At 39.5% G+C, this 22,411-nt stretch overlaps 1 protein-coding gene across 3 annotated transcripts in view; it reads right to left on the minus strand.

Moving 5' to 3' along the window:
- ADAMTS5 (ADAM metallopeptidase with thrombospondin type 1 motif 5) overlaps positions 1-22,411 on the minus strand; it is a 60,092-nt gene that overhangs the window by 4,505 nt on the left and 33,176 nt on the right. For 2 of the 3 annotated variants that reach the window (XM_021070865.1, XM_021070864.1), the window contains 5 exons: positions 18,048-18,331; positions 16,216-16,399; positions 15,401-15,576; positions 13,203-13,378; positions 430-7,076 (listed from right to left, as the gene is read on the minus strand). In XM_021070865.1, the coding sequence (XP_020926524.1) occupies positions 6,509-7,076; positions 13,203-13,378; positions 15,401-15,576; positions 16,216-16,399; positions 18,048-18,331 (1,388 nt within the window). In that variant the 3' untranslated portion in view covers positions 430-6,508. Of the gene's footprint in view, positions 1-429; positions 7,077-13,202; positions 13,379-15,400; positions 15,577-16,215; positions 16,400-18,047; positions 18,332-22,411 lie in introns of those variants that run through there. The other variant, XM_021070866.1, reaches the window with a different exon arrangement.

Raw genomic sequence — 22,411 nt, forward strand, 5'->3', positions numbered from 1 at the left:
TGCTGCTTCTACCTCATTTTGTTTTGTTTTGTTTTCTATTTTATTTTATTTTAGGCCATGCCCACAGCATGCAGAAGTTCCTGAGGCAGGGATTGAACCCATGCCACAACAGTGACCCAAGCCACAGCAATGACAATGCCAGATCCTTAGATGCTAGGCTACCAGGGAACTCTCCTTCTAATTTAACACCAGAAGTTTGACAGTAGACAGACTTTAGGGGGTGACAGTCTGGTAAGAACTTGAAGGAATAGTTCCACAGTACTTTAAGATTATATTATTAATTGTGCCAAAGTGGATGAGAGATAGGAGAAGTTATAGAGAACCCAGGGCTTCTCTAAGACCTGGCTTCTCCTATTTGCTGTTATGAGAAAAAATAAGTGGCAAGAGTTTCCAACTCTCAAACATAGTATATACAATACATACTTTAACCTAGTTTACAGTTTACATTTATTATGCCCACTGAAACCACAAAGCCAATGTTTCATTTTACAGTTTAAAGTCACACATAGGGAAATGCTTTACAAAATAGGATATTGTTCCTTAATGAAAAATAGTACAGTATAGATCCCAAACGTTTCAGTTCAAGTGGTTTACCTGAATAATAGAGCTGTTGTGGAATGCAGGCTACAAGACACAGTAATGCTTTCAATAGTCCATTCACGTTTGAAATTTCCCAAAGCTGAAGAGACATTTTAAACAAGACCTGTCTTAGTTTTCCAAGACATTTTTGGTTTTTCCAACAGCATTATATTTACTGAAAAACTCCATCACTTCTGGAAAATTGAGGGTAAGAAGCAGCTTACATTTTCCTGCTTGTATAGAGCATGTAGATCTTCAGTATTTTACACTACCTTGAAAACATCTTTCAACATTCAAAAATCTCAGTTCTACCTATTTAGGCTTATTACCTGACTTGACTAACAGACTCTGAGAGAGAAATCAAATATTCTTGCCACTGCCTATATCAAATTGAACATATTTCTGCAAGCTGTTTAGTGATCTGCAGACTATTTACAAAGCATATGCAGGATTTCCTCTGATTAATGCATCGTAATGCATAAAATGTTAGCATTATTTGTCAAGTCCTACATTTATGTCATGCTGGAGTGTGTGATGCAGAAATACCATCCAGAGACAATATATATTTTTTAACCCAAAGTCTAATTTCAAAAAGTCACACACAGTACACAATCCTATCCTAGATATACTCAGTATGGGATAAAGTGTTTCTAATATGTTGAGAATTGCTACAGAAAGAGAGGTAAGTAGCCAAGTGTTTACTGTGGACATAAAATATTGCAAAGCTTAAACAGCATCAGGCCAAACATACACAAAAGTTCCTTTGTGTATAAGAAACAAACAAGTTTGTTTGAAAAGAATGCTGATGGCTTAGTAGGTGATGGAACAAGACTCATCTAAAAATCTGCTACGCTAACCTGATGCTCATTAAGTTTGATGTCACCTTAAACATCCTTGATGTATGTGTAGCTTATGTCATTAAACACTGCCGATCCAAATGACCATGCGATACCACTTTCCAAATCTGGAGTATCAGGTGGTGCCCCAGCCTTGACAAAATGCTTAGAATTCTTTCTTGAAAATTGAAAAACCTTGTAGAATAAAAGAGTAACTCAGAAATACCACATTTGACAGTTGGTCACTGAAGATGTTAGCACCTTGATAAAGATTACAATTGTTCACTAGATGTTCCAAAGGAAGATTTAAAAAAAAAAAAAAAAAGAATGCCCTGTTTTATTTATAAATCACAGTTTTCCTCACAGTGTTAGACTTGGGTCACTCTGATGTGGCAGTGACTTCTAGGATGATGGGCCTTTATTTTTTCATTTGACCTATGGCAGTGCACAAGGACCAGCTGGAGCTATGAGATGAGGACCACAGACAGCACACTTATTCTTAGAGCTAAGATAGTAAGAGGGTGCAATGAACAGAGTTAATGAATATATGTTTCAGTCCCTTTCCCTTTTAAAACCGAGGTTTTCTAACAACACATTCCTTTATTTGTTCTACAAAATTTGCCTTGAGAATTAAGATATCATGGCACCGGTAAGATATTTGCCAGATTGAATGCTTTTCTGAACACTACATATATTCCCATTTTCTGGCTCACAAATGCATGGGTTGGTGTTTCAATATATTCTCATACCTTAATTGAATAGGACACTCAGTTATGCAGTGTTGACTGATGTGTTCCATATGATATAACTTGAGAAGTCATTTTTGTTCATGCTACCAGGGAGCCATTAGAAAGACTACACTTTTCAGTGGGCTAGTGAGCTAAGTTGATCTACCTGTTTGACAATCTAAACCTGCAAATTGTTGGCAAATGAAAAAATAGTTGAGAAAACATACAATTTCTTTTGCTCTGAGTCTAAATGATAGATCCCCCTGACCCTGCCCTCGGTTCTATGATAGCTTTGTGTGACCTCAAGTTTTTCATTTATTTTGTCGCTTTGAAACGTTGTTATTTTTATAGCCTCAAGTTTAACTATAAATAGATTAGTAACAGTCACCAATCATGCCAATGAGATTTCACACTCTGCCATAAACTATTAACAAAATCCAGCCATTATTAAATCCAATCTTATTTCACAAACAGTGAACTCAAAGTTATAGTACAGGTCCTGAGCTTTGAATAAGGTTGCTGTTCTCACATGAACTGTTGCGATGACCTTGTTAATAAGGAAGGGGTCAAAGGGAGAAATATCAGGACCAGAGATTGATCTGCTCAGTTGTGTATCCAGAGATGCTTTCCCTTTTCACTGGGACTAGACTGTAAAATCAGTCAGGGGCAAGCTGGTATGATCAGAGGTGTTCTTGCTTCTCCCTTCAGGAGATTAATTTGTAGTAGTAAAAAGTCACACTGTATCAACAGAGATCCCAGACATATAGAAACTGTTATGATTACTAGCATTTGAATCATTTAAATCCAATTTGTTCACTCTCATCTATCAAATCTTAAAGATACTAGAGATTAACTCATGTTAATTTTAAGGAAGGTTTCTAAAGCAGCAAAAGACAGTATTTGGTTTTAGTATTGTTGATATCACTTAGAGGCTGTGATAGGTCAACAGTTCCTTGCCCAAGTTTATCAATGAAAATCATGGACCTGGTGCTGAACTGTGTCTTAGCTTCTGTGGGAAGCTTCCAGGCTATCTATGTACCCTAATGTAAAACTTAAGACCTTAGTTGCTTGAATAAGTGCTCTTATCTGTGACTTGGAAAAATTAGTATTCATTGGAACCCAAAAGACCTATTAACGTAACGACAAGTAATGAATACTACTAGTCATGAAAGATTAAGTTTAAAATTTCCTTAGAAAGGAAAATGAGAGTATCAGAATAAGAGTACACGAGAAACATATACACGTTTCACACAGAAAGCTTTCTGTAAAAAAAAAAAAATACAAAAGCAACCAGTGCCGTATATTATGTAAACTCACAAAGTGTACTTTATACACAAACATGAAGCATAAATTAAAAAGTAGGACAACAGCAAAACACTTTAAATATAGAAGAATTTGCACATAGTTTTGTTAAATAAGAATAAATAAATTTATCACACAAATTTTCACATACCAGTTGCAAAAACAATAAATTACTTTTTTTTTTCAGTGCTGCAACTTTTTTGTTTGCTTGTGATTAATCCCTTCATTCTCAATGCACTAAAACTGTTTCCACAGGAAGGCAGAGGAAGTTGAATTCGTTGAATAAACTAAAACAATGTCCTTGAACTTAATAACAAGGGGGGGACTTCAATTGACATTTTCTATTCTAAAAGAAATACATGCTATTTTTTTCCAGCTCCCTTTGTAGCTAATGAAACTTAACCTGGAGTATTTAGTTTTGTGAATTAGATTAGATTCTTTCTAACCTGAGCATTTCAAACTTTTTTTTTTGAGGACATAGTCCCTAGGATCCTGAACCCTAGGTTCTTCTTTCAAGATGTAACTATGGAAAGTAAAAGGCATATCCAGCTTGAAACTGGACTAAATTATTTTGCATTATAGAGGATTTTATAGAGGATTTTTCCTTTGCTCATCATTCTCTATGTCTACCAAACACTCCATTTCTCTGAATTTCAGTTTCCAGTCTATATATTTTCTCAGGAATTTAGACAAACATTCCTTTGTCACTCTGTCGATATCCGTACAAAAAACCCAAAACCAAACAACAAAAAACGAAAAAACAAAAAAACTCCTTCAAAACATGGAATAGTGGTTTATTAGTTTTAAGCTCTCTAAGATTGTTCTCATGAGAAGTGTAAAACTTCATTATTTGGGGAAAAATGCATCATTGATAAATCATATTAAAAATCTGTGAATACAATATGGAGAAGCAGAGTAGAAAACAATCATCTTTGCTTTTCAATTATTTTTTAATGTTGCTGTCAATATAACCACAAAAGATTAAAAAAAAAGTGTCATAGTTAAAATTACTTGATTCAAGTTATTTTATATATTGGGAAAAGTAAACTTGACCTTTCTATTAATTCTCTCTGCATGGTCAAATGGTTGATGTGATTTTTATTATTATTATTTTTTTTTCTGACAGGTATGAATAGCTTTGCTCTCTGTCCCTGATATCCAGTGACCTCCATCAAATGGAGGTTACCAGTCTTGTATAGGCCTCCTTTCTCTAACTGGTAATTTATTAAGGAAAAAAGGACCACATCTAAAGCAAAGTCAGCCTATGAAAATTCAAAGGAAAATGGATAGTTTTGTAAAACAATTATTTGTTTTACCAAATTATTCCTTAAGAAAATACTTAAAACAGTGAGACATCCATTCCCTTGGTCTACTGAAATGAATGTGCTATACCACAAGATCAATTACATAATCCTTTTATATTAAAAATATCTAATAATAAAAATAAACTCTCATGAGCTTAAGGAAACTCAAACAATAATAGTTCCTTAATATCCTTATATGCAAATCTTTAAAAATAGGCACATTTGGTATGGTTATTATAAAATTTTATAAAAACAAATAACTTTGTGATATTTCACAAAGAAAAAGAAATACCAGTGAAATGAAACATCTTAGATTTTCTGAACTAAGGGGTAGAGGGATTCAGTTTACTGTCTATGAGATTTTTGCGCAGATAACTATTCAAACTCACCACTTACCTAGACAGGCTACAGAAATAAAAGCAAACTTTGCAAAAATCATCACATTTCTTCACCCAAACACTTACTGGTACAACCACATGCATTCTAATTGTGAAAAATCTTAAGTACAGTATCAGTATACTCTGATTTAAAAAAAAATGCAAGGAATTATTGCCTATGGTGTGGAAACAGTCTTATTACTACCAACCTTTTTTTTTTTTTTTTTCCTGCACTAGCCACGTTAATGATAACCACTTTTAGATGTGGCTAACTCCAAGTGATCTTTAAACTAAGTCAACAAGAAGTACAAAACACTGTAGGTCCTATGGAACCCCTGAACACAACAAACAAACAAGCGAAAACAAAGTATGTGTTAAAGGCTTGCTGGTAAGAGGTATACCAGTGTTGAAGGTGGTAGAAAACTCTCTGCTGTGTGTTCTGTATGCACATTACAGGCTGTGAGATATCAGATGGGAGCCATGGAAAGAGAAAGCAGCTATGAAAATATAACTTGAAAATATGGTAAAGCATGTTTCTTTTTTCCTTTTAAATTCCGGTGGAAGGAAACGAATTTTTATACTCTTGAATACTAATAACATACACACACACAAACACTACTTCTATCTCCTAATTATGCATTGATTTGTTTGGCTGCCTGAAAAAATACAGGCAGTCAAATGTTTAAATACATGGACCCCTGCATATAGTTAAATGACTAAATACACTGAGATCCTTTTCCTTTTCAGAATTTCTCAGAAGATGCTTGCTGTCAAAAGGGTTTTTGACGAAAATGTGATCTCCTGTAGTCTGAATGTATACTAAATCTTTTTAAAACAGCAGCAAGTTCTTAATTTCCAGTAAAACATCCACAGCTCTTTCTGGAAACTAGAAGGAGTTGAAATAGCTGCAGACCTACTTTGGTCAAACACTTTTTTATAGAAATATATATATATATATATTTAATAGAATCGAGTGATATAAAGTGACATACCAAGGAAGAATGTATTTACAAACAGTAAAAATAAACTACTGTGTCATATGCATGAAAATGATTACGATGCCTTTGAAGACATTCTATAAGAGGTAGGTGACAAGGGGAAGACTGCTCTGCCATCTTCAGATGTCCCCTGATTCTACATTCATCAGTGTTGCAACACTCTTGTAGACCCAGGGGTGTTCACTAACGCCCAAGTTTTTCTGTATTCCAAGGTCGCACATCTTCATTTGGTTGCTGAGGGCAGATTCTGCCCATCATCGGATTCCCGTTGATAATGACACTGAAGTGTGACATGTGTGTGCTTGAAGTTGACCTCTTGATCGCCATGACTCCATCAGTGATGAACCATCCAGTTACCTCTGCAGAAGGTCACAACCACACAGGCTAACATTTCTTTAGCAAGCATTGCTTAAATGCGGAAGGTCTCTGAGAGAGAAGACATCCCTTCGCTAACTTCCGGTTTCCATCCTGGCACTGCACCGTCCTGGTGTGCCAGCCCGTGTCACAGGTTCTAGAACAGGCGAGCCAAGGGCCAGTCACCCACTGCACCTCTGCAGTGTGCGATCCCACTTTATTGCTGCCCTGGCTGGTGACCGAGTTTACTTTTGGAGTGGACTTCTTGGGAACGAAAAAACTGTAACGGACATCTAATGCTTTAGTTGGGTCTGTTGCAAGAATCTGCACAATCAGAATTTCCTTCGTGGCCGCGTAGCCCATCCCATGCAAGAAGTCATCCCTGTGGCTCCAACCACTGTAGTTCATGACTGTTCCATTGAGGTCAATGATGGTTTCCGAAGTGGAGATCATGTACTTTCCATTGATAAGGTACTCACCATTTTTCTTCTTCAGGGCTAAGTAGGCAGTGAACCTAGTCTGGTCTTTGGCTTTGAACTGTCGGACTTTTATGTGAGTTGCCCCCTCAGGGATCCTTACAACGTCAGTGTAACCCTTACTGGAAGCAGGAATGCACGCAGGAGAGAGAGAGAAAGGGGAGGAAGGAAAAATAAGCACACTTAACAAATGAATAAACAAACAAAAATTTTCTACAAGTCTCACCTTACAACAAAGTTTTAATGTATTAAAAGATGAGTTTAAAATTGGCTTCATGGAGTTCCCCTCATGGCGCAGCGGAAATGAATCCTATTAGGAACCATGAGGTTGCAGTTCAATCCCTGGCCTCGCTCACTGCGTTAAGGATCTGGCATTGCCCTGAGCTGTGGTGTAGATCGCAGAGGCGGCTGGGATCTGATGTTGCTGTGGCTGTGGCATGGGCTGCAGCTGTGTGTAGCTCCGACTGGACCCCTCACCTGGGAACTTCCATATGCCGTGAGCGTGTCCATAAAAAAAATAAAAAAATCAGGGCTTCAAAAATTAATTTTCTTTTTTCCCTTTTTTGGACTCCTGTGGCATATGGAAGTTCCTGGGACAGGGATCCAATCCCATCTGAGCAGAGGAGCTGTGACAAAGGCCACAGCTGCAGCAACCCTGGATTTTGAACCCACGGTAACGGGGGCTGGGGAATCAAACCAGCACCTCCACAGAGACAACCTGGATCATTAACCCACTGTGCCATAGCAGATACTTCCAAAACTTGATTTTTTTTTTTAACAAAATAAAATTACAGTTAGACTATCATAGTCTATAAATTTTTATTATGATGTTTAAAATTAGGGTGTTAGCAACCTGCCTTTGTTTTAAAAATTTATACCACCTTTAAAGATTTACACAAAAATCACACATTCTTATCTAATTGTACCATCTTTACAAAGCTACTCAATGTTCTTTCTGGCATAAAATGGGATACACATAAACACAAACCAACAGTAATCTAACCTCAATTACTCTCACAGAATTCTTTAAATTAATAATTCTCAACGTTGTTTGCATGTGGGGATCTTTTAAAAATTCCAAAGCCTACAAATTTAAATCTTTCAAAAATTCCAAAGCCTCAACATTGTTTGCATGTGGGGATCTTTTAAAAATTCCAAAGCCTACAAATTTAAATTCTCAACATTGTTTGCACGTGGGGATCTTTTAAAAATTCCAAAGCCAGGGCAGATAAAGCTGCATCTTCCAGATGGGTCATAGGCATCTCTGCTTTGAGTTCCTCCCATTGTTTTAATGTGCAGACTAGTTGGGAAACCGTGGATTTCATTATTTGTTGGACTAGAGACACAGAAGAGGCTCTGATTCCATTTCTACTAAAACTCTGGATTTCCTGGGGCGGGGCAGACAATGAAACATAAAATTAAACTGGATAACCAGAGCTTACTAATTTCATCAAAAGAGAAAAAAATAATTTTTTTTTTTTTGTCTTTTCTAGGGCCGAACCCACAGTATATGGAGGTTCCCAGGCTAGGGGTGGAATTGGAGCTGTAGCTGCTGGCCTACACCAGAGCCACAGCAACGCGGGATCCAAGCCGCGTCTGCAGCCTACACCACAGCTCACAGCAACGCCGGATCCTTAACCCACTGAGCAAGGCCAGGGATTGAACCTGCAACCTCATGGTTCCTAGTCGGATTCGTTAACCACTGAGCCATGACGGGAACTCCTGAAAAAAATACATCTTTAATGACTTAGCAAATTTCTCCAAGTGCTTAGGGTCTGCCAAGCGTTAGGACTGACTGAGTGAGACATTACATGAGCAACAAATGAGGTAGATTTCTAGTGATCCACCATCTATCTGCTCAAGAATATAGGCAGGCTTATAAATATCTCTGATACCCATAAACTTGCAGAAATCACTAGGATGGAAATGTTGATTAAGCACCCAGGGACTATACCAGTGATAAAGAGTCGTCTTTGGGCAAAATCTTTGCCTGTATAAGTAATATCATAGTAAGATTCCCATAGGTTTTACTTTCCTACTTATATAACTAGAAACAAATCCCTTGCTTGTTCAGTTTGACTGATGTGTGTGAAGTTTAATTATCTGCTTTCAAATTCTTATTTGAGTTTAGAAGTTAGGGGGTAACTGATTCATATACAGAAAATCCAAGTGTATTTCCCCTGCTCAAGCATTTTCTCTGAATTGGAGAGAAGGCTTATCTCCAGGGAGGGCCTCTTTCTATTGGGCATCTGATCAACAGTGACAACCAGACAGGTGTCAGAGCTTCCTACTGTGTTAGAGAGAAGATGTAATGTGATAATGTTGCTTATCTATTCAATCTGATTCATTATCTTTATTTTTGAAATACATTTTGGATTAGATTCTGTCACAGGACATTTTTTTTGAAATATCTAATATCGAGAGAGGAGATGTTTCTACCATGGCTTCAAGATAGATGAATGGGTTAAGAAGATGTGATACATATATACAAAGGAACACTACTCAGCTGTAAAAAGGAGCAAAATAATGCCATTCACAGAAACATGGATGAACCTAGATTCTCATACTAAGTGAAGTAAGTCAAGAAAAGAAAGAAAAATACCATATGATATCACTTATATGTGGAATCGAAAATGTGGCACAAATGAACCCATCTACAAAATAGAAACAGACTCATAGACATAGAGAATAGACTTGTGGTTGCCAAGGGGGAGGTGGAGGGAGTGGGATGGATGGGGAGTTTGGGGTTAGTAGATGCAAAATATTACATTTAGAATGGATAAGCGATGAGGTCCCACCATACAGAACAGGGAACTATAACCAATCGCTTGAGATAGAACATAATGGAAGACAGTATGAGAGAAAGAATGTATATCTAAATATCTATATCCATATGTCTATATGTATGACTGGGTCACTATGTGGTAAAGCAGAAGTTGACACAACACTATAAATCAATTATACGTAAAATCAAATCAAATCAAATAAGAACAAAGCAGGAGAAAACATTCCATCTGACCTGAAAAACCTGTAAAGTGGAGCCGTATTAAAGTATTTGCAAGTGTTTACTCCAGGGCGTATTAGTGGCAACGCCAGGCTTCTCCACTCCTACTTTGTGCTCCTTTGACCAAGTCGCCATGCATGAGCACCAGAATCAGCGGGAATGGTCAACACCGCACAGGTCTTCAAGTTGAGCTCCCCAAGGCACTGGGAAGGATGAAAACTAGTTTGCCAATTTCTTGGGGCTTGAACAAAACAGAATTCCCTTGGCACTCTGTATTCATTTTCTTTGCACCCTGCTTGGTATCATTTAAACATTGGACATTGACCAGCTTCCTTGGCTACTGTGAACAAATGCAGCTGTTTTCATCTATCTATGAAGGATGAAATGTGGCTTGTGGGGCAAGGGAATCTTCTTTGCTTCAGGGCTATCTCTACCGTATAAGAACACTAGCTGCCGTGAAGGAATGCATTCATCCACACATACTAACCGTGCTGCCACAGAGGTGACATTCTAGAGAGGACCCCCAAACAAAATATGCCACAATATCTATTGATGAGAGCTGTGAAGAAACAGGGCAGACACAGTGAGATGGAGGAGTGAACAGGACGGGGGAGAGTTCCTCCTCTTCATTTAGGGAAGTCACAACCTAAGGGGCAGAGGGTGACATTTAACAGACATCTAAAGGAATTCTAGAGGAAGCATTGCTTATTCATTTGTGAAAAAATGTTCCAGGCAGAATAAAACGTGTACATGCCCAGCTTGCTGTGTTTGAGGAGCTTCGGAAAGTTGGGAGCCAGTGTGTTAGAGCAGAGCAAGGAAAGGGGACTCAGAGCAGGGCAATGGCCAAATCTTGCAGCCTCCCATTGGTTACAAACAGTCTTGGACCCTGACTCTGGGTGAAATGAAAGCCACTGGAGGGCAATGAGCTGAGGGACACCAAGGTCTGACGTAGGTAATAAAGTGATGGCTGTGTCTGCTTTGTGAAGTAGAGACTGTGAGCGGCAAGGGGACTGGGGGAAGGCTGTTGGATTGGTCCAGGCTAGAGACGATGACATCTGGACTGGGGGTGGCAGTGCTCATGGTGGTGAGGGGCCACCACATTCTCAACATGTGTTGGAAGTAGGACTGAACAGGATTTGCAGATTTGTGAGAGAAAATTAGGTGTGAAAGATGACTTCAAAGTTTTGTTTGAGGCAGTAAAAGGAATGAGTTGCCCTTTACTGACACGAAGAAAATTGTAGGAAGAAAGAAGGAAAATTAAGGCCCTATTTGGGAAGACATTTGAACTTAATGAAATATTTTAATATACATTATCTCATTGGATCCTCACAGCAAAAATAATTTGCAAGGTAATTACTATTATTTGCATTCCACTCACAAGGATTCTAAGAGCAAAAATGTTAAGTGACTCTTCAAAGATCACATGGCTAGGGAATTACTGAGCCAGAACTTAACTGCAAAAGTTCCAGCTCCAAGATTAATGTTCTCTTTTCTTAACCACACTAAGTCAAGGTAAGTTATTCGGGATAGTCAAAGAGGTCATTTGTACCACATAGTCTAATCTTTTAGTCGAGTCAATTTTCAAACAGTGCTGTTGCACACCACTTGTTGATCATGAATTTCTCCATCTTTTCATGGGATGGCAAATATGCAGATATTTGTTCTAAATACAGAGAACTTAAAAGGCGAAATTTTGCATTATAAAAAGTGGCTTATGAGTTGATGGAGGAAGACTACATAGCATATAGTACACAAGGTAGTATTTTAAAAAAATATTTTTTAAAAATTTTCTCATATGGTTCCTGAATTTCTTTCCCTTCTTTACTTTTTTGTTTATTTTTTTTTACCTTTTTTACAAATGACCTGTGTATCCTGTTGCTATGACCTAAGCTATAGCCTCTGTTCTGGCATTCATCAGCCATATGAAATCGGGTAACTCAAACTTTCAGAGTCTTGGTGCCCTCATTTGTAAAGCAAAAGGTTAGTCATGATGATTTCTTGCACCGCTGAAAAATATTAAAATACAGGATGTAACTGGACTTGCAGGGGTATTGACCTAGATGGCCCAACACATTTAGATGATTAATTATTATATCACTAGCAAAAAGGATTGGTACTGAATAGAATTAGTAATTCTGTTAATTCAGAATAAATTCTCTAGCCAGACACTTCAAAAATATATCAAAGATCATTTCCAGTTTTTACATTAACATGGCATGCAATTGCTTCAATAAATCCTTATTGTTGACTTGGTCTCCAGTGAAAGACAGCATAGCATATACATCAGGAATACAGGTGCACTTGACCAATACAACTCAGCCTAAGAGTGTTCTGGTGAAGAGGAATAAAAATCCTGTACTCCAACAGGCTCTTGCTGACTCAGACATCCTTGCTGATAGTATAACATTTTAGACCAAACATGGGTACTTTATAAACCTACCTCTTTATTTATTTATTGCTTAGCGGCATATGAAGGTTCCCAGGCTAGGGGTTGAATCGGAGCTGCAGCTCCCAGCCTATACCACAACCACAGCAATGCAGGATCCAAGCTGTGTCTGCAACCTACACCACAGTTCAGGGCAACACCGGGCCCTTAACCCACTGAGGGAGGCCAGTTGAACCTGAGTCCTCATGGATGCTAGTCAGGTTCGTTACCACTGAGCCATGATGGAACTCCTAAGCCTACATATTTAAAGCAAGAGTGTCATCAAGGACCATGAGAGGAAGCAGGAAACAGACATTACTCATTAGAGAGCAGATGTAAACCAGTTCCCTTGAAAACAGGCTTGCCATCTACAACCCTGCAGGTGACTTAGAATTTGTGATGAGAAATGTTTTTTCAAGGAAAATTACAGCCTGGTAAGAATTTATTTGTAAAATAAAGTGGTGGGAAGATGGAAACCAGCCATCCTTTCCTGAATTATGCTTCAGGAATAACAGAGCTGCAAGATATTGTGACAATGGAATGTCATTGACTTTTCCTTTTTCACACTCTGCAAAAGCTAGACCCCATGGCCATGGCCATCACACTCCAGAGGTGCCAAGAGTTTCCAGCTGGCATCCAGAGCTTTCTTCACATCCTCTCCTTCCCTTCTCCTCTCCTTCCCTTTTCGTATTCTTCCAGTGTACATAGGGCCAGGCTAGATCTCCTCCCACAGATGTGACCCCAGTCTTCCTTTATCAATTTTGCAAGAGGGTAAAGCTTTGTTCAGGTCCTATCAGGGCCATCATTCTCTCATGTTACCTTTTTTTATTGAAGGTCCCAACGACCTTTGTGCAGCTGGAGTTGTCTCCTCCACACACTCCACACTTATCATACTGCAGCTTGGAGCCAATGATGCCATCACAGCCTGTCCGCACGCACTTCCCCCGGACACAGACAGAATTACTGTACGGCCTGCATTCCGTTCCATCAGTCACCTGAACAGCGAGAAACACATTAGCAGTAGGAAATAGTTGGTCTTGTGTATCTGGTTTCTTTGATAAAATAGCAAGTTCTTTTTTTTTTTTAAGTTTTACTGAAGTATAGTGGATTTACAGTGCTTCGATCATTTCTGCTGTAAATAGCAAAGTGATTCAGTTATATAGACACACATCAATTTTTTTTTTCAGATTCTTTTCCCATATAGATGATCACAGAATATTGGATAAAGTTCCCTGTGCTATATAACAGGTCCCCATTGGCCCATAAGTCCATGTATGATTCTAATTTGGGAACTTTAAGTTTGATGGGGATAGGTAGGACATTGCAGAAAGAAAAAAGAACTGGGATAAATCTAGGTTATGCCCTTTTCTCTTGGCCTTAATTCCAAACGTGTTAGCAGACCAAGGTCCTCAGCTCCATTTCTGCATACGGAATATGTTCTTGTGGTATAGTTTTGCCTTTTTATTGGCAGGAACCATCTTTCACTTAGTGTGTGGGACTTGGGACTATCTAACTTGTGTCAAGAGCAGAAGACAATCAGGCTCAAGAATGAAGATATTTTTCTTGGGTGCATAATTGTTACTGCAGTAATAAAATGGAAAATCTATACTGGACAGTCACAACCTCCTAACAGTTGGAAAGCACTCCCTATTGTGTTGAATTGCGAGATGCTGAAATAGAGATAATTTAGCATAAACACAGACGTCTGGGGAACTCAGAGAAAAGTCCTTACTGGAAGAGACTGAATATTTTCCAATAAAAGATTTAGCATATATTTAATAAGCTAGTTATAAAACAGTATGTATATGGATTTTCAGTGGGTTGTGCTTGTGATTATATGAAACAATATATAGTCCTATGTATATACATACATATTTTATATATGTATATATACAAAACTCATTCTTTTTTTAAGGGCCACGGCATATGGAGGTTCCCAGGCTAGGTGTCTAATCGGAGATACATCTGCCGGACTACGCCACAGGCTCAGCGATGCAGGATCTGAGTTGTGTCTGTGACCTACACCCCAGTTCACGGCAATGCTGGATCCTTAACCCAGTGAGCAAGGCCAGGGATCAGAACCTGAAACCTCATGGTTCCTAGTCGGATTCGTTTATGCTGAGCCATGACGGAAACTCCCCAAAACTCTTTTTATATATGTGTGTGAGCATGTCAGTGTGTGTGTGTGTGTGTGTGTGTGTGTGTGTGTGTGTGTGTGTGTAAACTAAGGTAGGATATTTCTTCAAGAGCTTAATAGCTCTCTAGATTATATTTTCAGATAATATTTTTGTTTTTCTCTATAATATTTTTAAATGAAAATGTATTATTTTGCAATAAAAAGATAAAATATTTTAAAAGTTACATAACTTGGACATAAGCTTGTTTTTGAATAATATCTTATAAAATCTGAAGGCGAGTTACAGGTGTGGTTTTTATATAGCACCTACTTGCAAATTAGATAAACAGTATTTTAAACTGCTGCGTAATGTTGATTGTGCGACATGAAACATCAAAAATTTAGAAAATGCTCTTCTATGGAAAATAAAGGATAATTTCACATGCATATATTATAATGTAGCTAGAGGAACACTGACTCATATTAAAGGTGCAAGATTGTTAAAAGTCTAGTCAGTGATGATCTTAAAATCTATCTTCAGGAATCACCAAAGGGATTTCTTCAGTAAACGACAGGAAAATAGAAAGCTTTCTTGCCTTATAGTTCCCTTTAGCAATATACCTAGGAAATACTCCTTTGAAGTTAAGGCCACATCTCACCTTCCCTGACAGAGCTCCACTTTTTAAAAATAGTTTTTAAAACATTAACTTGTCCTGTTTACAAAATCGTTTTGATTCATTGCAGAAAGTTTGAAAATATAGAAATGATAGCGGTGAAAATAAAACCTTCCAAAATCTAGCCACTCCCCAAATAATGACTGTTTACATTTGTTATGTGCAGGCTCCGTTCTAGCAAATAATTTCCACCAAAGACACCTACTGTTTCTGGTCAGTGCAGTTACCTTTGGTGAAAACACCACATAGTAGCCGGTGCCCTTAGCCCTGCAGGTCAGTTTGCACACGTCTGCCGGCAGGACACCTGCGTATTTGGGAACCCATTCCACAAATGTTTTGACTCCTTTTGCATCCGACTGATATCCATTTTTGGCTTCACACTGCTCATGACGAAAAGATTTACCTAAAAACAAACACGTCCATTATTACTCTATCTGTTCTGAAACTTAGATACATTCTTACTTAAATACTTCATGGGATAGTGCTGACTTTTGGGTTTTTTTGCTGTCTCTTTACACACCAGTACCAAAGAATTTTTATCTACATGCAGAGTAATGTAGATACATTACTTTTTTTCTACTCCCGAATATTCAGTTGTTTGTAATTATAATTATTTAAAAATCAGGGAGTTCCAGCTGTGGCTCAGCAGGTTACGAGCCAGACTAGTATCCATGAGGATGCGGATTTGATCCCTGGCCTCGCTCTGTGGGTTAAGGATCCTGCTTTGCTGTGAGCTGTGGTGTGGGTTGAAGACTCAGCTTGGATTCCACGTTGTTATGGCTGTGGCATAGGCCGGCAGCTGTCGCTCCAATTCAACCCCTAGCCTGGGAACTTCTATATGCCACGGGGGGCAGCCCTAAAAAACAACAACAAACAAACAAACAAACAAAAAATCACCCATGGATTTGTTATCAATTTGCATGCTGGTGGAACTGTGCAGTACAAGATTAATAGGCTATTTCTCCAGCCTCTTCTATTTATTACTGCTGGAATACAAATGACACCTGACACAGGAAGGTGGCTGGCATGGGGAGCAGCGTACCATTAGCCGGGCAGGGCGTGACACTGCAGGAGCGGTAGATGGCTCTCTTCCCTGTGCAGTAGCGGCCACTGTTTCTGGGGGCCGGGTTATTGCAGTGGCGATAGGCAAACTGTACTCCTCCTCCACATGAGCGAGAACACTGGCCCCAGGACCCCCAAGACCCCCAGTTGCCATGGCTTGATGTCTAAAACAGAACATAAAAGAGATTTTAACTCAGAAGGGAGGAAAGCATGTAAAATGTACATTTGGAGGTTGCCTGCATTCAATGAGTCAGTGGTAACATTATCACAGACAAATTTTCATTGACTGTAACATAGTCACAGCTATAGAATGCTCTGGAATTGCAATGCCATTCCAATTCTCAACAATTCACCTTTCTTCCCGCCCCTCCTCCGGCCAGCCCTAGAGGGTCTGAACACTTTACCCGAAATACTGAGTACACTGAAGACTCTCGGTTTCTTTGGACCTTCTGATACTGTGCATTTCTGTTACTAATCGTGGTACCACAATTCACACTGTGTCCGCCCTGATGTTGCATCTTTAATGAACAGTGTGATGCTACAGGATTTGCTATGGTGCCAGGCTTCAGCTGATGGAGGTTTTATCTTTTCTTCCTCTCTGTCCCTGAAGTTCTATAATCCCTTTGTTGACATCACACATACCATCTGCGACTGACCCTCTGCCATGGGCATAAATGTACGTGACCTGGGTTTGGCTTCACTACATCCCCTAGGGAGGAAATGGACAGATGCTGACATGCACCCAATCCCTGCACCCACACCACAGGCAGTGAGGAGTCCTGTTACGACATCCCAGGTCTACTGGAAACACTGCAGCAGGAAGCTGAGAGACACCAAGAGGAAGATACTAGAAACTCCTTTGCCAAGGGAATTCCTGAAGAACTTCCTCTGGCTGCCTGTATCAGGGTATCTGAGAGGCTTGGTCTTGAAAGTCTTGAAAGGCATGGGTAACGCGCATGTGGCAACACTCTTCTAGGGACTTTGAAAATGTGAACGAGAGGGAACAAAGTCTGTGCTTGGACCCTGACAATGAAGGTGGCAGTTGCTGGCCTTAAACTGGACCAAGTGCATAGGGAGTAAGGCGGTGTCTCTCTGGAGCTGGGTGGAACTACTTTAGTCCCCAGAGTTAGATTAACTTCTCTGAGGGGAAAACCATGACCACAGGAGCTCACCAAGTGTGTATGATGACCATGTGTCAGCTCTGCTGCTATTTCCTTGAATTGAAATAAATGTATTCCCTGGGGTTCCCCTTGTGGCTGAGCGGGTTAAGAACCCAACTCGTATCTGTGAAGATGTGGGTTTGATTCCTGGCCTCGCTGGATGGGTTAAGGGTCAGGCATTGCTGGAAGCTGTGGCTTAGGTCACAGATGGGCTCAGATCCAGTGTTGCTGTGGCTGTGGCACAGGACTGGCAGCTGCAGCTCCGATGTCACCCCTAGCCTGGGAACTTCCATATGCTGTAGGTGGAGCCCTAAACAGAAGGAAAAAAAAAGTTTCCTAAAAAAAAAATGTAGCCTATAACTTTACTAAGAGCTTGAAAGTAAACTTCCACATGATGATTTGGGGTGACTTGTGGTCTCAGTTACACAGAATCTCTCTATACGTATTTGCTACAGGACATAACCTGAGATCTGCATTTTCTCCAGTAAGAGGATGGCTCCTGTGGGTAGAGGAGGAAGCTGTAAATAGATCCCGCCAAGAAAAATATTTGAACTAGGAAATAATGCCTTCTGGTGACAGTCCCCCACACATGTCCCAGGAATGTACATCAGGCCTTGGGTCCCAGGCATTGCGTGACAAGAAAATCACTTACCGAATAATATTTTTTCTTGGTTTTGTCCACACACTTGCCCTGCAGGCAGATCCTGCCTTTCCCACATGGCGTCCCCTCCACAGCTGGCAGCTTCTTGGTCAGACACACCATCTGGCCCTGGCGCACCACAGCGCACCAGAGGCGGGCGCAGACGTCCATGCCTGGGCACACGGAGTATTCGGGCCCGAAGGTCAGGTTGCATTGCTGGCTGGCATCGTAGGTCTGTCCCGGGAGTTCCTCGGGGCCGAGGATCTGCTTGCGTGGGAGGTCTAGCAAACAGTTACCTGAAAGAATAACCAAGCATGACCACCATTCTGTGTTTGTGTCAAACCTCTAAAAGTTCGCATCTGAAAAAGCAAGACTCTGGCTGGTGCTGAGGCCTCTGCAGATCTTCAGCATGAGGCTCTGGGAGAGGGGCTCCGTGAGGGGATGAGGCTGGGCACCTCTGGGAGCTCGCTGCCAGCACATGCCAGGACTTCCCAAGAAAGGTGAGCTCTGAGATGTCGATAATGATGGCAGTGGTTTGATTAAATGACATTATTTTGTAAGAATTAGTTGTGAACGTAGCCGAGGGACTCAAAAGAAATTGGGATGGATGGATCTAGAGGTAATAAGATAGTGGGTATAATAATAACAACAACAACAACAATAATAATAAAATAATAGATGTTTAGAACTTTGAGAGAGTTTGTCCTTGTACTCTTTCTATATCTTTCCTCACTTCCAACCACCCATTCTTACTTCTTCTTCATGCCTCCATCCATGTCCCCTTTCCATTAATAACACAAATAATAAACAAGGATGCCTCATTCATTCTCTCTTGTGCCTGCTTAATAAGCATTTGTTTAGCTCCTCCAATGTCCTAGCAGACATACTGGATATTAGGAATACAGAAAAATGACTCAGATACCCCCTCAAGATCTCTCCTAAATAAACTGAAGGAAACAGTAAAGTCTTTGTCTTTAACTGGAAAAACTTTAATAAAGAGCTTTCAAGCATTGCAAAATAAAGGAGCAGTGAAGAAGGAAAGAAAACATCTTTGATAACTTGGGACTAGGTGCATTATTTTATTTTATTTTTTTTTACCCTTCAGCTCCTTTTTCTCCCTTTTGTGTCAGTTAGTGAATGCAGTTGTCATTTATTGTGTCTTTGGAGTGTATTTGCCACCACCAAGTTGGTGCCCTTAGTACACAGTGATGGGATTACCAAGGGGGTAGGGGATCAATAGAAGCTGACACACGGACAGTGCAAATTCAGAAGCTGAAATGTGCCTCACCTTCCCCCCAAAACTCCCCTAAGAATCCCTGCAAGTGAGTTAACGCCCTTAATTTCCTCTCATCATGTAGGAACTTGCATATTGCTCATCATTTCCAGGATCTTAATTTACTTGATTTTAGCATTTTCGCGCTGATTATTAACAATACTAAAAATAATTAATATTCATTACAGACTTCTACTATCTTCAGTTCTTAAAATGTATTAGCTTAATCCATCGTCGTGAGAACGCTATGAAGCTGATTCTTTTATGTTCTTAGTTTCGTAGATAAAGAAACTGAGGCATATAAAGACAGATCACTTACCCAAGGTCCCAAAGCTATTAGAGTTTTATACTCAGCATCTGCCCTCCTCATCATATACCCTCTTGCCTCTGCTTAGCATGTGGAGAGATTTCTTATTTTATTGTTAAAGGACAGGCATGTGTAAGGATCCTTTAAATGGAAGCCAGCCTGCCTAATGGTAGAAACACCCGGTCCAAAGTCTAATTCTGGCAAAACACTAAATGGCTGAGTGTTCTTGGCCAAGTTAGTTAACCTCTCCTTAATTTATTTTCAAGATCTATGAAATGTTTCTCTTCTCACTGTGATACTGTAAGGGTAAAATTAGCCCACCGAGATATAAGGGGTCACCAAAAAAAAAAAATATATATATATATGAAACAATCATAGTTGGTACAATGCCTAAGATATTTAACAACATTTTAGATGTATTTGCGTTACTCTTTTTACTCAGCAGAAGAAAACCATGTTTAAATCCTACTTTCCACTGAGAAATGGAATATTCAGCACATTTTCAGGGTACTGCAAGTGTTTTTACAACGACACTCAAGTTTCTTCCAAGCGAATACCTTAAAATTTGTCAATCTGTGATGGAGGCATTATATGAAAATGAATGAAGAGTAAAGTTCCTATTTACCTTCTGAGCCAGAATGTTTGAAGAGGTAGAGCTTCTTAAGGCAAGCCAGAAAAAGCATTAAAAATAAGTATCCAGGAGTTCCCGTCGTGGCGCAGTGGTTAACGAATCTGACTAGGAACCATGAGGTTGCGGGTTCGGTCCCTGCCCTTGCTCAGTGGGTTAACAATCCAGCATTGCCGTGAGCTGTGGTGTAGGTTGCAGACGTGGCTCGGATCCCGCGTTGCTGTGGCTCTGGCGTAGGCCGGTGGCTACAGCTCCAATTCGACCCCTAGCCTGGGAACCTCCATATGCCGCGGGAGCGGCCCAAAGAAACAGCAAAAAGAAAAAATAAGTATCCAGCCAAAGAGAACTTGGGGAGACAAACATCAAGTTAAAAGAAAAAACCTCAACATCAAGTCAACAGGAAAGAGTGATAGTACAAGCTCCCTAAGCTTTGTTTGGAAGATAAAGTGAGATGAGTCCCTTTCGGAACTCCAGGAAAAGCATTATCTTCCCTGCTACAGGAAAAAGAGCCTTGCATAAACCAGGGGATGCTTAGCAGATGGCTGATGGTAGAAGACTGTCAACAGATCTCTGAGGCAGCAAGAAAGTTTGCCAGTTCTTCAATAGTGCTGCTTGAAAAAACTTTTTCTTTTTTTTTTAAATTTTATTTTACCAAAAAGCACAGACTGTAAGACTGGGTCCTAGGTCTTAGATGGGAAAATGTTAATGTGTGTGTGTGGGGGGGGTGTCTGTGGCATGGATTGACTTCCTTTCTCTCAAGCCAAAGTAACCCACCACCTCTCCATGGCCACTTGGTCCTTGACAACTTTTTACCTCCCTAGCAGACATGCATGAAAAGAAATTTATGATGCCAGTTGAAATCAACTTCCAATAAGGAGGCTTCAAGAGGTGCATCTTCTTTATGAAGGTCAATACCAAAGCATAAGTGTTAAAAAAATGAAGAACACATTCGCTGTGTTATTTAAAACAAAACGAAAAGCTATCTTAGCTCTATGGTTTTCCCTTAAAGGTCATTTGGACATGGCCTTTTCTTGCTTAACATAAAATGATCTCTTTCAGATGTGCCTTCATTTATTACTGCAAAGTCCTCAACGTTGGGATGGGTTGCCGCATTAGTTTCTGCTAACCCTGATATATACAGGGTATTGATTTCATCTGTACGTTGAATTAGGTCTTTTGCCATAAAACAGGTGCAGACGTCACTACCAAATGGCAGATTTGCGCCAGGGTATGACAATAAAAAAATCAATATAGAGCCCGATTCTGAATCTCACAGTATGAAATATTTAAGATCTGAGCAATGGTGGATTGGATATACATTTTCCACCTTTAAAAATGTGTACAATTTGGGAGAGGATGGGAGAAGAAACTGATCAATTTTTTAGTGTCATTTATTTTGACCTCTAAAAGCATCCAATCTATTGCTGACTCTTCTTAATCTGTTTTACTTTTATTCTCCACTACTTCTTCAGATATTTCTAAATTTGCCTTTAGCCTGAAAAATTAATCAGGTTTCACTGCTGATGTTTTGTCTGCTCTGTTCCACAAAATTGCCAAGTTCTTTTTCCTTTTCTTTCCCCCTTTTTCTCTCCCTCTCTCCTTTCCTTCCTTCTCAGCTTATTAACATTTTGTGTGTGTAATGGAGCGCTTCTAAAAGAAAGACAACAGAAAGGTGTGAACATCACATATTTGTTTTTTACTATCCATGTTAAGCCAAATGCTAAGAATAAGGTGAAAAAAATTAAAAGTAGGACCCAGTGATATGGACAAATAAAGGAAAGGTTGCAGAAATCTCTCCATGGCTACAAAGTACAATTAAGAGTGATGGAAGGTATGTCATGCTTCCAGAAAATGCAGCAGAAAAACCCTTGGTTTTTTTTTTTTTTTTTTTTTTCTATTTGACTTCTAGCACTGTTTGTCTTTCATATTAAGGATTAATGAAAATGATCAGATTAAGGTTCATTGTTTTTTTTTTTGGTCTTTTAACCCCTCCCCCTATTTCGAGCACTGTACTTATTTCTGTTTTCTCTTCCTTTTCAATACACACACATAAAATTAAGCATTGGCCCAAATATCCAAGGTCTAGGAGAAATCAATTAATATTCCTAACGAAACTCATTCAAAGAAGCCTTCCAACAAAGCACACTCTCTCCTTTCACATCCTATCA

This window comes from Sus scrofa, chromosome 13, assembly GCF_000003025.6.
Source record: "Sus scrofa isolate TJ Tabasco breed Duroc chromosome 13, Sscrofa11.1, whole genome shotgun sequence".
Taxonomy (NCBI): Eukaryota; Metazoa; Chordata; class Mammalia; order Artiodactyla; family Suidae; genus Sus; species Sus scrofa.